This window comes from Equus quagga, chromosome 12 (genome assembly GCF_021613505.1).
Source record: "Equus quagga isolate Etosha38 chromosome 12, UCLA_HA_Equagga_1.0, whole genome shotgun sequence".
Classification (NCBI taxonomy): Eukaryota; Metazoa; Chordata; class Mammalia; order Perissodactyla; family Equidae; genus Equus; species Equus quagga.
In genome coordinates, this window is record NC_060278.1 from 32,999,234 (window position 1) to 33,014,968 (window position 15,735).

Sequence of the window (15,735 nt, forward strand, 5' to 3'; positions counted from 1 at the left end):
AGAATAATAGTCAAAGAAAATTGGTAAAATAAATACCAAATTAGAGGATGTGTTATGACTGTGGTGAAAGCTGATTGGATTTTCTTTCATATATTTATTCTTCACTTTAATACAATTAATTTGCATTTACTTTTAGTAGTTAATATAAGAAAAAACATCATATAAGGCCTTGTAAACGTTCCTCAGAGAAACTTGCCACATAACATGCAGCCACTTTTGGGCTCTCACTGTTTTGTGTCTTGGGATTTTAGAGGGTAGATTTCAAAATTAAAAATGTTCAAAAAATTAAGATCTCTGAGAATTATTAAGAAATATTTTGTGTCTTGATATAATTGCTCTGGAAAACAACATTAATTGCTATTCCACAGCTCTTTGTATAACAATTGAACAGATTCTGGTTTTTTGGTTAATATAAAATATGCAGCTGTGATAATTAAAAGTCTTTGGTAAATGCTGTACGAGTGACCTTGTTAAATGCTGTACGGGTGGCTTTGTTAAATGCTGTATGAGTGACTGGGATCACAAGTGTTAGGGGAATTTAGCAGAGCAGCAAGAGGTATTTACATGTAACTGTTAATATGAATATATGATTAATACTATATCTGGGGGGATAATGTACCAAGTTTGGTTTGGGGAAATTTTGGATTGAGAAGAGAATGTATCTCCCATCATTTATATAGTACCAGCTGGCCTCCCAGTATACTTAGGAGAATCATTAAACATGACTAAACAAATATGTCCTTACTCCCCTTCCTGGCACACACTACATTGAGTTGCCCACATGAGAAGCAGTTCCATCACAAGTGTGAAAGCCTGCAGGTCAGAGTATCTGCCCTGTAACTCGTGGGTGGGTGTGGATGGGTGGGTGGTAGTTGGCGATGATTTCCTACTGAAAGCACTTTGTTCTGCTGTCTGCTAATATATGTGACCTCTCCTTGGACCGGTATAATCTGTGTTTGAGGACAATTGCCTGAACTCTCAAGGTGAATTTTGTATATTCCACACAATTTATAAATATTTTAGGTTAGCATCCAGATAGGCACTTTGACTTTGAAGCTTTATTTGTTGCATTTTGTGAAGTATGACTCTGTGCCAAGACTTATCTCATACATAGATCACCTTGTCAAGAAACGCCTTATGAGTAAGTAGCTCCTTGCAGTTCACCTCAGGAGTCTTTTCTGCATAGTGTGTTTCAAGGGAAGAAGCTGTCATACCCCAGCTCCCCCGGAGGGCACTAGTGAACAAAGAAGCACTTATATTTTCTCCCCTAGCTCTTTAATAGGGTAATCCGGAGTTCTTCTGGGCATATTTAACCGTATTTTCACACTCAATCAGACAGAATTTAAATGAGATTTAAACCATATAGTAATCCTTAATAAGACATTGGTTATTGAGAAATGTTGGTTAATGTTTGAATGAGTAAGCTGTTCACTAACGTGTGATCTCAAGCCTTAAGCAGCTAAATTTTTCCAGCATAAACCACCACCTGTAAACTTGGAAGAACTTAAAAGAATTAAACAATGTATCCCCCTAAAGTCATCTATCACCACTGCCTGCCTCAAACATACAAACATATCAACCATCATCTCTCCACCTGGTTATTGCCATCATTACTGCCTGTCTTGGCAAAATGTTCTCCAAGAGAGTAGGCTTTTGTTACACAACAGAAACATTGTTATGCACCACCAAGTTAATGATTGTTTCACTAAATGATTATATATCTATAAAAATAATTTTGCAGGGGTTGGCCCTGTGGTGTAGTGGTTATGTTCCATTCGCTCTGCTTTGTTGACCCAGTTCCCAAGTTCAGATCTTGGACATGGACCTACAACACTTATCACTCATGCTGTGGTGGTGACCCACATATAAAAAAGTGGAGGAAGATTGGCACAGATGTTAGCTCAGGGCTAATCTTCCTCAAGCAAAATAATACTAATAATAATTTTGTGTAAATTAGGAGACTGACTTTAAAGGTCTACTCCAAAAATTACAGAGTAGTTTGTTTTTTATGTTAGGAAATGATAGATTTAAAAACAAACCAGTTTTACTTAAATAATAATGCTTTATTGGTTGTCTCAAAATTACTAATACTTGTCACAATTTAGTAAAAATTTATTAAGTTTAGTGATTTATAACAATTTAGAATTGAATAATTATAAGAATTACAAATTAGCATTTTCCTAGGATTTAAAGAAATTTTCATGTGCTTCATTCGCTGAAAAGATTTTTCTCTGAAAGTTTAGGGGAGGTTTCCTAAATCATAAAAAGTTGTGATAAAAAGGCTAATATTGGTATGAGGGATAGAATAAAGAAAAACTATAAAAACCAAGTAAGACTTGTCTTGTGAGTTATTTTAAAAAGACTAAGTTAACATCAGTATGTTCTTTTTGGTATGTAATATATGTTTTAGGGTTTTATCAGAATTGGTTTTAAAATTACACGTGTGTAGGGGCAGGCCGTGTGGCTGAGTGGTTAAGTTCGAGAGCTCCGCTTCCGGCTGCCCGGGGTTTTGCCAGGGGGGAGGGGGGAGGGGTAGGAAGGGGAAGCAGAAGAAAGGGGAAGGGGAAGGAAGGGTAAGAAGAAGGAAGGGGTAGCGGAAGGAAGGGGAAGAAGAAGAAGAAAAAAGATTGGCAAGAGGTGTTAGTGCAGGTGCCAATCTTTAAAAAAAATTACACAAGTGTGAAATAATAAAATATGTGCTAGGAAGTGTATTGCAACATTATTTGTAATGACAAAAGATTGGAAACAACCGGAATGCCTCTTTTATGGGACCAGTTTAGTAAGTTGTGTCCCTATAAAAGGAATACAGTGCAACTATTAATGAGATGGTTCTGTTTACAAGGTTATGGAACGAGCTTCAAGATTCGTTGAGTAAAACAAGCTGCCCAGGTGTATGTAGTTTGCTACCATTTATATACATGGAATAAAACAGGATATAAATATGTTTGTGTATGCAGAATTACCTCGGGAAGTCACAAACTGGTGGTAACTGGTTGCCTTGTTACAGGGAACTGGGCTGGCGTGGAGTGTGAGACTTCACTTTTTACTGTGCATCCTTCTGAGCCTTTTGTATCATATGCAGATGTTTCCTATTGAAAAATCAGTAGTACAAAGATTCACCTGTTCCCTTGGTGGTGTCACGGAAGGAGACAGGGCTTGACGCCACTCTGTCTTCCTGTTTTGCCCCGGCCTGTCCTCTCGTGGACCGCAGAGCAGCGCTGTCAAGTCTCTTTAACATCCGTGACGTACACTAGTCTTCAAGTGAGGGATTCTTTGCTTTGTAGAGTGCAAAACACAGTGCAAGTAGGCATTGGCTTTGCTGAAATTTTTTTTTTTTTTGCATGAGCTATGTTTCTGGCATTTCTGTGAATTCATGATTGGTGATGATTTGGTAAAAAGTAAATATCATTCATTTTGTCAAAAATAGCCTTGTGATCAAGTTAAACTAGTCATTTTCAGGAAATACAGTTTTGATTTGTATTTTTTTAATGTCCCACAAGGATATCATTAAACTTTTTGTTTGTTGCAAATATATCCTTAGCTCGTTGTTTACTTTAAAATTTTTGTTAAATATTGGGTAGAAGTTTAAACATATAATCAATTGATTTTTCTCTCATGCTTTTTAAACTTTGAAATTAGGAAAATTATCTGGTCACTTAATATTCAGTCTCCTTTTACCTGATTTTCAAATTTGACTTCCTGTTTTGGTTTTGCTTGACCATTTAGGCATGAACTTGATAGAGTAGAAGTTTCAACGTAGGTCAGTAGTGCAGTTCCCTCGGCCCAGTGACTTTGTCCAGACAGGAGCAGATTGAGAGCACCTCTCGCTAACCAAACCCACGAGACTGCCTCATGAGTTTAAAAATTAGAGTCTCAGGAGAAGCAATATTTGAGGGAATTACTTGGGAGATTTCCTAGTTTCAAAGTCCACGTGAGAATACAAATTTCAGGTCACAAAGTTGCTTGATACACTCCTAGGACAATGGAAATTGTATGAGTGTTTACATCAAGTTCGGGTAACTGGATAGGTTGCTTTTTGTATTTTAGGGGGTTTTTGGTTTCGATAAAATATCATGGATAATTAGATTGCTCCATGTCCTACATAGGAAACAGAAGAACAAACTAATTGTTCCCTGCACTTTTTTCCTCTTTCAAGAAGGCATATGTCTGGCGGGCCTGGTGACGTAATGGTTAAGTTTGCACGCTCCGCTTTGGCAGCCAGCCTGGGGTTCGCCGGTTTGGATCCCAGGTGCAGACCTGCGTGCTGCTTATCAAGCCACGCTGTGGCAGGCGTCCCACATATAAGGTAGAGGAAGACAGGCACAGATGTTAACGCAGGGCCTGTCTTCCTCCAAGAAAAAAAAAGGAAGAAGGGATATGCCTTCCTATTTTCTAGGAAGCTGAATTCTCCAGTTTCCAGATCCTGTCAGGAAGCCACTCAAGTGTACTACAGTGGTGAAAGGAGGAAGGATGCCAAGCTATTGTAAAGCCTCTAAAGAATAAGAGTTTGTGACAAATACTTGGGTTTCCTTAAGTTGACATTTTAGCAGTAAATCATTAATTCACTTAGGAAGGAGATATGTAACTTGTCGTATTTATTGTCAGGGTCAATTTTCCCCTGTCTTATATTTCAGGGAGGAAATAATGCTGGCCATACAGTTGTTGTAGATTCTGTGGAATATGATTTTCATCTTTTACCCAGTGGAATAATTAATCCAAATGTTACTGCATTCATTGGTAAGTATAAACTGAACCGCTTGGGGATTTTCCCCTAATTGATAATAGTGTTCATTTTTCATTATCTAAACTGATTTCATGTCTCGCTAATCAAATGATTCATTGATCCCTTATTAGTCTTGACCTTGATAACTTCTGGAATATACCTAACTTTGGCTATTTTACAGCTCTTTTAGATCTTTGCACTAATACTTTTTGGAATGATTACTTTGCATTTATCTGTGATCACTGGAAATCCTAATTCTATAAAGAAGTGTTAGATCATCAAATCAGTTTTTCAAACACTGTGACAGTGCACAGTAGGAGATAGAAGAGGTCTGTGTTTCATGGATTGATGCTGAGCCCTTATGATGCAATCTGATACTATTCTAGTTTTTTATTTTTAAAAATGCTAATCACAACCCACAAAATTGATTTTATGACCACTGATAGAGTGTGATTCCCCACTTTGAAAGACATTCATGTAGAGTCTACTGTGACCTGGGTTCTGTTTGCTTAAAACTACATAACTAGTTTCTTTCAAAATAGTAGTTTCACTTTGTTTCAAAGAAATTTCAAATTATATTGAATGTAATTTTAGTATTTTGTATTTTGTATATTATGTTCTATTATGTATTTACATTATACTGCTGTTTAAAACTTGGAATCGTTTCTGTGGTAACTCCCTGATAAATCAGAAGAATATTCTATTAATCAAAGTCCCTCACTCTTCTACTATTCTAGATAAAGGGTTATTATAGGTATCTGTATTTTAATATCATTATGTATGTCTCTATTATAATATAGATGCTTAAGGTTGGGATTTGTCTGTTTTCCTTTAGGAAATGGTGTGGTAATTCATTTGCCCGGATTGTTTGAGGAAGCAGAGAAAAATGTTCAAAAAGGAAAAGGTATGAAAGAACAAGTCTGCTTTGCCTGGTGCCTGGTTATTCTTTTGTAAAATTTTATTGGGATCTCATGCCAGACAAATTTAACAAAAATGTCTTATACTTTAAAACTACAGATTATTGTAGGACAAATTTTTTAATGTCAGTTATTACATTTTACTCATTATAATCAGTATTTTAAACAAAAGACAAACATAATAAGGGCATTGTGTCAGTCCTGATTTTTTTACACATGGGTCATCTGCAAACTTTGGTAGCTAGAATTACTATATATTGGTGAGAAAACTCTAGGAAGTTTGTGAGTTCCTTTTGTCATTTGTGCTTGTTAGCATCCTCTTCTGCCCAAACCAAAAATTAGCTTAGGGCAGCCAGGAAGCCCGGAGACCCTTTCTGCACGCTGTTGGTCTTGCTTTCTGGAGGGTCTGGAGCCCCTTGGTTACTGTCACCCAAGGATAAGGAGGGTTGTTTAAGTCCCACCCTCCAAATGAGAGAGACGCTCCTTCTGTGCCGTGCGTCCACTTCCATCTCTTTAAAAAAAATGAAATAAAAAACCCTCAATTTCCTGCCTTTCCTAGTCTCTGGACTTTTGGAAGTCTCTTTACATTCAGCCTTGGCTGTGTTGCTAGGGTTGGAGGGGGGTTTGGCAATGCAAATAGTATACAGTTGAGGAGAATCGTTAGTGTGGTTTCTCCTTAGCTTAACTCCTGTTTAAAATACTCAACTCGACTCTGTTGTTAAAGGTTCTTGTTCAGGTTTACAAGGAGCAATCTGTCCTCAAGTGTTCTTAACTAAATCTGACTTCACAGAGTCCTGTCTTGTGCCCCTGCATTTTTCCCTGTGCACTGGTGTCTGCTTTTTAAATTATCAATTTGAGATTCCCATGCTTCTGTCTGTTCTCCTTCATCCCTTTAAAAATTGTGCCCTGCTCTTTTTCCGTCACTTGTATAACCCAGCTGAATCCACTTTACTGAGTTTCTTTGTAATATTTTCTTTATAATATGCCTTAAACTAACTTTAGAATTCATATTTACATGTCAAAACAGCTATCAAGGGGGAGGCTTAATATTCCGGTTTGTCTGTTAGCACATCACCAAGGAGATTTTCCTTTTTAGTCTCTAAGGAGTAATTTTCAAAACAAATCTTTGGATATTATCAAAAATAACAACTAATTTTTAATACACAAAGATTAGTTTTGAAAACGTTTGGAGCTTGGCAGCTTATCCTTAGAATGCAGATAGCCTGCTAAGGTACTGTCTTTAAAGAAAAATATCTCTTTAGATTCATTTATCTATTCATTCAGCAGTCCTTTCTTTGAACACTTACTGGATGACAGGCCCTGTGCTGTGAGCACTCACGCCCGCTCTCAGGTATTCACAGTTAAGCGGGGAGAGATATTTATGTATCTCGTTACAATTCAGTGTGATAAGTGTGGTAATTGATAGTCCTTTGGAGGAATTAGTGAGAACGTTTTGTTATTCTGTTTACTCACACTTTTTATAGTTGTCTTTTGGGGAAGAGTGCCATTCCCTTACTCCCTTTGCTCAAAATTCCCCCTTCTCTGCACCTGACTCCCCCTCCCCCCACCTCCAAGAAAAATAGTATGTTCCTACTATTTGCCTTTTGGATTCATAGAAGTATTTTGTGTGGATATGGCTGGCTTGACTTTGGTGCTTTTTAGAGCGAAACATTTTAGAAAGATAGAATTTGTGAATGAATTTTTGTATGTATAATGAATGACAGGTGAGAGAATTCTTGTTAAATATGTTTCCTATGCAGAAGAAAAGATACAAAAGAGGTTACTTCAATGAAAAACACTTTTAAACATTGTGTTTCTAAAGAATTTTAAGATTTAAAAATTGTTATACAAAATATTCAATTAAATATATCTTTTCCCCCTTCCCTTTAGGTCTAGAAGGCTGGGAAAAAAGACTTATCATATCTGACAGAGCTCATATTGGTAAGGGGGACATAATGCATTTATTTTTAACGATCTTTTTATCAGAAATTGATCACATGAAAGCATTTAGTAACCATTTTGTCTTTGAATTTTAGTGGAAACTAAGTAGGATGGATTGTAACATAGTCATGAGCCACATAATGACGTTTCCATCAACAACAGACCACATATACGGCGGTGGTCCCATAAGATTAGTATCACACAGCCTAGGTGTGTAGTAGGCTATACCATCTGGGTTTGTGTAAGTGTGCTCTGCGTTATTCTCACAGCAACGAAATCACCTAATGAGTGTGTCTCAGAATATATCCTGATCATTAGGCGATGCATGACTGTAATTGGGTTCCAACTACTGAAATCTTATTAATTTTTTTATTTTTTTCTGTTTTTAATGAGGGCTAGGCTAAAATTTACCTATTTCTGAATAAAGAGTTAGGTAAGCAAATGGATAATATAAGCACTATTTCATGAGACATTGCTTTTGTTGACCATTTTAAACTCCTGATTTAAAAAATAATCATACTCTCAGCCTGTCACCTATATAGTTTAAAATATTTTTTGGTTATTAGCTTGTCTTAGTAATTTTATATATCGTCACTATACACTCATGTGCCACATAATGACATTTTGGTTTGTGACAGACTGCATATATGATGGGAGTCCCATAAAATTAGTAACATCTAGCCTAGGTGTGTAGTAGGGTGTACCACCTAGGTTTGTGTAAGTGTGCTCTGTGATGTTCACACAATGACAAAATTGCCTACTGATGCGTTTCTCAGAACACATCCCTGTCATTAAGCAGCGAGTAACCGTAGTGCGGTAACATAGAAAACAATATAGTGTTGTTAATACTTTTTCTTACTGACAGTCTCTTAGGTATATAATGAAAAGTGTTTTTGTGGGTTACTGTTGTAGTATTTTTGTCTGCTTACACTCACTAATTGTTAACCTTATACATCTTTTATTCTGTTACCATGAGTCATCTTTAGCTTCTTTTCCTTTCCTGGTTTTAATGTATATAGCCTTTTGGTATTCTTTGCGTCTGTCTTGTGGATAAAGTGTTAGATGATTAAAGCCACTACTTATCTTCAGAACTTTCCAATGGTCCTTTGTCATCTGCTGTGTGAAATTCAATCTTAATTTGAGTACCACAATTAAGGATTGCAAAATAGGATGAAACTTGGTCTGTCCCCTTTGAGTGACTTATAGCCTTAATCTACATAATCAGATAGATAGTTTGCTATGTGTAGGTGTAAACATATACTGATGGTATTAGTCTCTTGGAATAAACATAGTGTTCAGAGATACGTCTGTTCCTGCCTGGATTCTCCCCTTTCTTCTTCATTAAAATGCTTCAGGTCTGTCACTTGACAGTTTGTCTCCTTGGGAATAGCACAGTGGTTAAGCAAGTTACTTAACTACTTTAGACTACAAAAACCAAAGAAACTGGTAATGCAGAGGGGTCAAAGGACCAGAGTAATAAGTAAGTAATGTGGTATAAACCATAACAAATTTGAATTAATTTTATGATTTTGTTATATTTCTTTAATAATGATTTTTCCTTTTCCATGAACTTGTGTCCTTAAAAGAAAGTATTTCTGATAGAGGAGGACTGAGCCCAGAGAGGATAGCTTGAACTAAAATTTAGATGTTAGTAGTAATATGTGTAATAGTGTGCTTTAAGCATGTGTTACTAAAATGTCTATAAGAAATGTTTTTAGTACAGTCAATTCTAAAATGATGAAAAGAAGTAAATAGTGTCATAAAAAAATCAAATAGTTAACTGGAAAATTGCTGAGAATCATTGCTATAAAACCACCTCAGTTTTTTGCTTCAGAGACTCTCTTACCATAGGACTGAAAGGACAGTCCTCTAAGCTCCATTGTAATTACAGCATCAGAACCCTCATTTCAGAGCTAAGCACGGGACCTAGTCTGCTACATAGATGTTTAAAAATTAATTTCTTTCTTTCCGAGGCTTTTCTAAGTTTCCCATAAAATCATGAGATTATAAGCATTTGATTTTGTTGATTGTCTCTATTTGTTTACTATTTCATTGGTTTTTGCTCTTTATTATTCCTTTCTTTCTACTTTCTTTGGGTTTAATTTACTCTCTTCCTAGCCTCTTGAGAAGTTTGTTAGATCATTGACCTTTAGACCTTTATTTTCTAATACAGTCATGTGCTGCTTAACAATGTTTCAGTCAGTGATGGAATGCATATACCATGGTGGTCTTACAAGGTTAGTTCCATACAGCCTAGGTGTGTAGTAGGCTATACCGTCTAGGTTTGTGTGAGTACAGTGATGAAATCAGCTACTGTCACATTTCTCAGAACATACGCTTGTTACGTGGTGTATGACTGTATGAGCAGTCAGTGCTATAGACATATCCCTCTAATGCTACCTTAGCTACATTTTACAAATATTGACATTTTGTATGTTTATTTCTGTTCATTTGAAAATACTTTGTAATTTTTTTGTGATTTCTGATTGACCGTGAGATATTGAGGAATATGTTGTTTATATTTCCAAATACTGGAACATTTTCCTGATCTCTGTATTATTTATTTCTATTTTAGTTTTGTTGTACACAGAGTATACTGTATGATCTCAGTCTTTTTAAATTTATGGAGACTTGTTTTATGGCCCAGGATGTGGTCTATTTTGGTGAATGTTCTCCATGCACTTAGAATATGTGTTTTGTTATTTGTTGAATAGTGGTTTATTTTTTTAAATTAAGATTATGATAGATTACAACCTTATGAGATTTCAGTTGTACATTATTGTTAGTAATGTTGTGGATACACCACTTCACCCTTTGTGCCCTCCCCCCACCCCTCCTTTTCCCTCGTAACCACCCATCGGTTCTCCTTGTCTATATGTCAACTTCCACCTATAAGTGGGGTCATATAGAGTTCATCTTTCTCTGTCTGGCTTATTTCGCTTAACATAATACCCTCAAGGTCCATCCATGCTGATGCGAATGGAACAATTTGGTCCTTTTTTATGGCCGAGTAGTATTCCATTGTGTATATATACCATATCTTGTTTATCCAGTCGTCAGTTTCTGGGCATTTAGGTTGGTTCCACGTCTTGGCTGTTGTAAATAATGCTGCGATGAACATAGAGGTGCATGGGATTCTTGGGATTGCTGATTTCAGGTTCTTAGGATAGATACCCAGTAGTGGGATGGCTGGGTCATAAGGTATTTCTATTTTTAACTTTTTGAGAAATCTCCATACTGTTTTCCATAGTGGCTGCACTAGTTTGCATTCCCACCAACAGTATATGAGGGTTCCTTTTTCTCCACAACCTGTCCAACATTTGTCACTTTTGGTTTTGGATATTTTTGCCAATCTAACGGGTATAAGGTGATATCTTAGTGTAGTTTTGATTTGCATTTCCCTGATGATTAGTGATGATGAACATCTTCCCATGTATCTATTGGCCACTTATATCTTCTTTGGAGAAATGTCTGTTCATGTCCTCTGCCCGTTTTTTGATCGGGTTGTTTGTTTTTTTGTTGTTAAGCTGTGTGAGTTCTTTGTATATTATGGAGATTAATCCTTTGTCGGATAAGTAGCTTGTAAATACAAATGTCAGTTAAATCAAATTGGATGATAGTGTTGTTCAAATTTTCTGTATCCTAACTGATTTTCTGTTTACTTGCTTTGTCAATTACTGAGACAGAGGTGTGTTGAAACCTCCAACAGTAATTGTGGATTTGTTTATTTTTCTCTTCAACTCTGTCAGTTTATGCTTGGTGTGCCTTGAAGCTCTGTTAGGTACATGTATATTTAAAATTATGTTGTGTTTTTTCTTTTTTTGAGGAAGATCAGTCCTGTGCTAACATCTGCTGCCAATCCTCCTCTTTTTTGCTGAGGAAGACTGGCCCTGAGCTAACATCCATGCCCATCTTCCTCCATTTTATATGTGGGATGCCTACCACAGCATGGCTTGCTAAGTGATGCCTTGTCTACACTTGGGATCTGAACCAGGGAACCCCGGGCTGCTGAAGCGCAACATGAGCACTTAACCACTGCTCCACCGGGCTGGCCCCACCACTAGAGCTTTCTTAAGATTAGTATGGTGTATCTTTATGCACAGTGTATCTTTTTCAATCCTCTGATAATCTTTAACCTATCTGTATCTTTGTATTTATGGTGCATTTATTATAGACAAAATATAGTTGGGTGTTGCATTTATTGATTGTGACCATGTGACTTTTAATTGGAGTGTTTAGACCAATTACTTTTTACTACAGTTAATTATCAGTATGATTGAATTTATATCTGCTCTTTGTTTTCTGTTCTATCTGTTCTTTGTCTTTTTTCTTCTTTTCCTGATTTCTTTTAGATTTAATATTTTAAATATTATCTCCATTATTAGCTTATTAGCTATACCTCTTATTTTATGAATTTTAGTAGTTGCTCTAGGGTCTACAGTATGCATCTTTTAATTATTACGATTTATCTTAAAAGAACATAACATTTAACCTAAGGTCCTTACGACAGAATGCTTGCGTTTCCCTTGTCCAGTCCTTTGTGTTACTGTCGTACATTTTACATCTACATTGTTATAAATGCCACAATACATTGTGAATATTTTTGCTTTGAACAGTCAGTTTTCTTTTAAAGAAATTTAAAAATGAGTAAGTTGTTGGCCCCCTCTTTACATTAGCATACTTCAGCAAGTATGCAAAGAACTTTCTGTTACCTTACAGTTGTGCCCTGTCTCATTAAATCCATAACAAAGTTTGTAATATAAGAGGTGCTTATTAAGGAAAAGAAACTTGAGAAATGGCTGAGACTTAAAAATTTTTTTTGAACGTTTGAAATCTAAGTTTGTTGTTGTCTCTTCTTTGATTCAACAATTATCTATTGAATGCCTACTCTGCCAGGTACAGTCTGGGCACTGAGGATCCTGCAGTAGCAGAGACTAATAAAAATCCCGTAATGGAGCGTAAGGTATAGTAGTGAAGACAGATAATAAACACAATAAATAAGTAAATGTACCATAGCATACAGTGATGAGTTCTGAGGAGATAAGGTAAATCAGAGGAAAGAGTGGGGTAGTGTTGGGAAGCAGCCGAGGAGGTTTCGCAGAGGTGACATTTGAGTAAAGACCTGAAGGAGATGCAAGATGAATAAGTTCTACAGGTGTGCTCTATGAGACTGACGAGCTGATAGGAGGCTATAGATAACAGATTTTTAAGTCACAATACAGCATTGCTAAGAGGGTAGATCTCATGTTAACTGGCAACAATTTTAAAAAAAGAAAGACCTGAGGAGGTATGAGAAGCAAGCAAAGTGGATATTATATGCACTGAGGCTCACACTGGACACGGTAATGCATAAAACCTTCATAGTGTCAATAAAACTTAACATATAATAGTGAAAAACAAATAATAAAGTGGTATTAATAAAATGACTAAAGGTGCACAGTTATTTTTAATGTTAAAGATTAGATCAAATCCCCAAGGTGGTATTTTTTTATTTTCACTATCTAGGCTCTAGAAAATGGAAGAATATTCAAAGCGACTTCAGACAAAGACTGTTCCTTCAAAAATGGTAATAGTGGAGGTTTTAAGGCTCCATGCCACAATGAAGCTTTATGACAGTAATTGTTCTGATTGCACTAATAGCTTCCTGGGGCCTAGAAAAACTGGCAAGGTACTAATTTCTGAAAAATATGGTTCACCTGTTTTCCATCAACCTTTTATTTGTGGTTTGCACGTTGCCTTTGTAACTTCTTTGAACATAGAAAATAAAACAAATATTAAAATGCAAATGCTTTTTTTATTTAAAAGAAATGGTGAACTCTATGATCTCATTCTTGTCATAACTGATTTGCAAAGTCCGAGTTTAAGGAACTAACTAACTCTTAAGAACTATTCTGGCCCCTCAAAAGTAGATAAGAAACGCTGTTGGCTGGGCACCAAAATAGGAATATGATAATAAAGTACATGATCCTATAGTATATGATACCTATTTATTGGCCAAGGTCTAAAATCTGTGTAATAGAAGTGAGTAAGCATTTTAATGTACAACATACAGCAAAGTGCACAAAAAGTATACGAGTATTTTACCCCTTTAATCATCTTATTATGTACCTTATTTTACAGAGCCTTCCTGGTACCCTATAAAGCTATTTTGTTAACCAAGAACATGAAAAACCTGTACACTGAAAACTGTAAGACACTGATGAAAGAAATTAAAGAAGACACAAATAAATGGAAAGATATTTTGTGCTCGTGGGTTGGAAGAATTAATATTGTTAACTTGTCCATACTGCCCAAGGCAATGTACAGATTCAATGCAATTCCTATCAAAATTCCAATGGCATTTTTCACAGAAATAGAACAAACAGTCCTAAAATTTGTATGGAACCCCAAAAGACCCCTAATAGGCAAAGCACCTTCACAGTTCGAGGCATCATGGTCTTTGATTTCAAACTATATTAGCGAGCTATAGTAATCAAGACAGTGTGGTATTAGCACGGAAACAGACACACAGATCAATGGAGTGGAATAGAGAGCTTAGAAATATACCCACACATAAATAATCAATTAATTTACAACAAAGAAGCCAAAAATATGCATTGGGGAAAGGATAGTCTCTTCAGTAAATGGTGTTGGGAAAATTAGACAGCTATATGCAAAAGAGTGAAACTGGACCACTATCTTACACCATACGCAAAAACTAACTTAAAATGAGATTAAAGACTTGAATGTAAGGCCTGAGACCATAAAACTTCTGGAAGAAAATATAGGTGGTAAGTTCCTTGACGTCAATCTTGGTGATGATTTTTTGGATTTGACACCAAAAGGAAAGGCAACCAAAGCAAAAGTAAACAAATGGGACTACATCAAACTAAAAAGCTTCTGCACAGCAAAGGAAGCCATCAACAAAACGAAAAGGCAGCCTACTGAAAGGCAGATCACATATGGGGTAAGGGATTAACATCCAAAATATATAAAGAACTCATAGAACTCAATAGCAAAACAGCAAACAATCCAATTAAAAAATGGGCAGAGGATCTGAATAGACATTTCTCCAAAGAAGACATACGGATGGCTGACAGGTACGAGAAAAGGTGCTCAGCGTTGCTAATCATCAGGGAAATGCAAATCAGAACCACACCTGTTAGAATGGCTATTATCAAAAAGACAAGAGATAATAAGTGTTAGCAATGATGTGGAGAAAAGGCAACCCTTGTGCACTGTCAGTGAGAATGTAACTTGCTGCGGCCACTGTGGAAAACAGTATGGAGGTTCTTCAGAAAATTAGAATTAGAACTACTGTGTGATTCAGCAATTCTACTTCTGGGTATTTATCTGAAGGGAACAAACACTAACTTGAAAAAAGTATATGCACTCTCATGTTTATTGCAGCATTCTTTACAATAGCCAAGACATGGAAGCAACCCGAGCGTCCATCGATGGATAAATGTAGAAAGAAGCGTGTGTGTATGTCTGTATATACACATGTACACAATGGAATATTATTCAGCCATAAAAAAGAAGGAAATCTTGCCATTTGTGACAACATGGATGGACCTTGAGGACATGCTAAGTGAAATAAGTCAGACAGAGAAAGGCAAATACTGTATGATCTCACTTATACGTGGGATCTAAAAATGAAAAACTAAGTTTATGGATACAGAGAACAGATTGGTGGCTGCCAGAGGCATGGGAGGGGTGGGCAAAATGGGTGGAAGTGCTCAAGAGGTACAGACTTCAGTTACAAAGTAAATATCTTATGGGGATGTAATGTACAGCATGGAGACTATAGTTAATAATACTATATTGGATATTTGAAACTTAAGACAGTAGATCTTAAAAGTTCTCATCAAGAGAAAACAGTTTGTAGCTGTGTATAGTGATGGATGTTAACTAAACTTATTGTGGTGATCATTTAAGGATACATATAAATATTGAATCGTTGTGTTGTACACCTGAAACTGTTCTATGTCAGGTATATCTTGATTACAAAAAAAAGCTCCTCTAAGGATCTTTCCTAGTCATTAGCTACTCCCTTTCACCAAGGGTAACCACTATTATAGTCAGGCGTCGCTTAGTGTCAGGGATATGTTATGAGAAATATGTTGTTAGGTAGTTTTGTCGTCGTGCGAACATCGTAGAGTGCACTTACAGAAA

General features: G+C 36.3%; 1 protein-coding gene across 1 annotated transcript in view; it reads left to right on the top strand.

The window, feature by feature from the left end:
- The window catches only part of ADSS2 (adenylosuccinate synthase 2), a 39,442-nt gene that overhangs the window by 8,066 nt on the left and 15,641 nt on the right, over positions 1-15,735 (top strand). Inside the window, exons 2-4 of the mRNA XM_046678936.1 lie at positions 4,635-4,737; positions 5,559-5,627; positions 7,531-7,581. Of these exons, the coding sequence (XP_046534892.1) occupies positions 4,635-4,737; positions 5,559-5,627; positions 7,531-7,581 (223 nt within the window). The remainder of the gene's footprint in view (positions 1-4,634; positions 4,738-5,558; positions 5,628-7,530; positions 7,582-15,735) is intronic.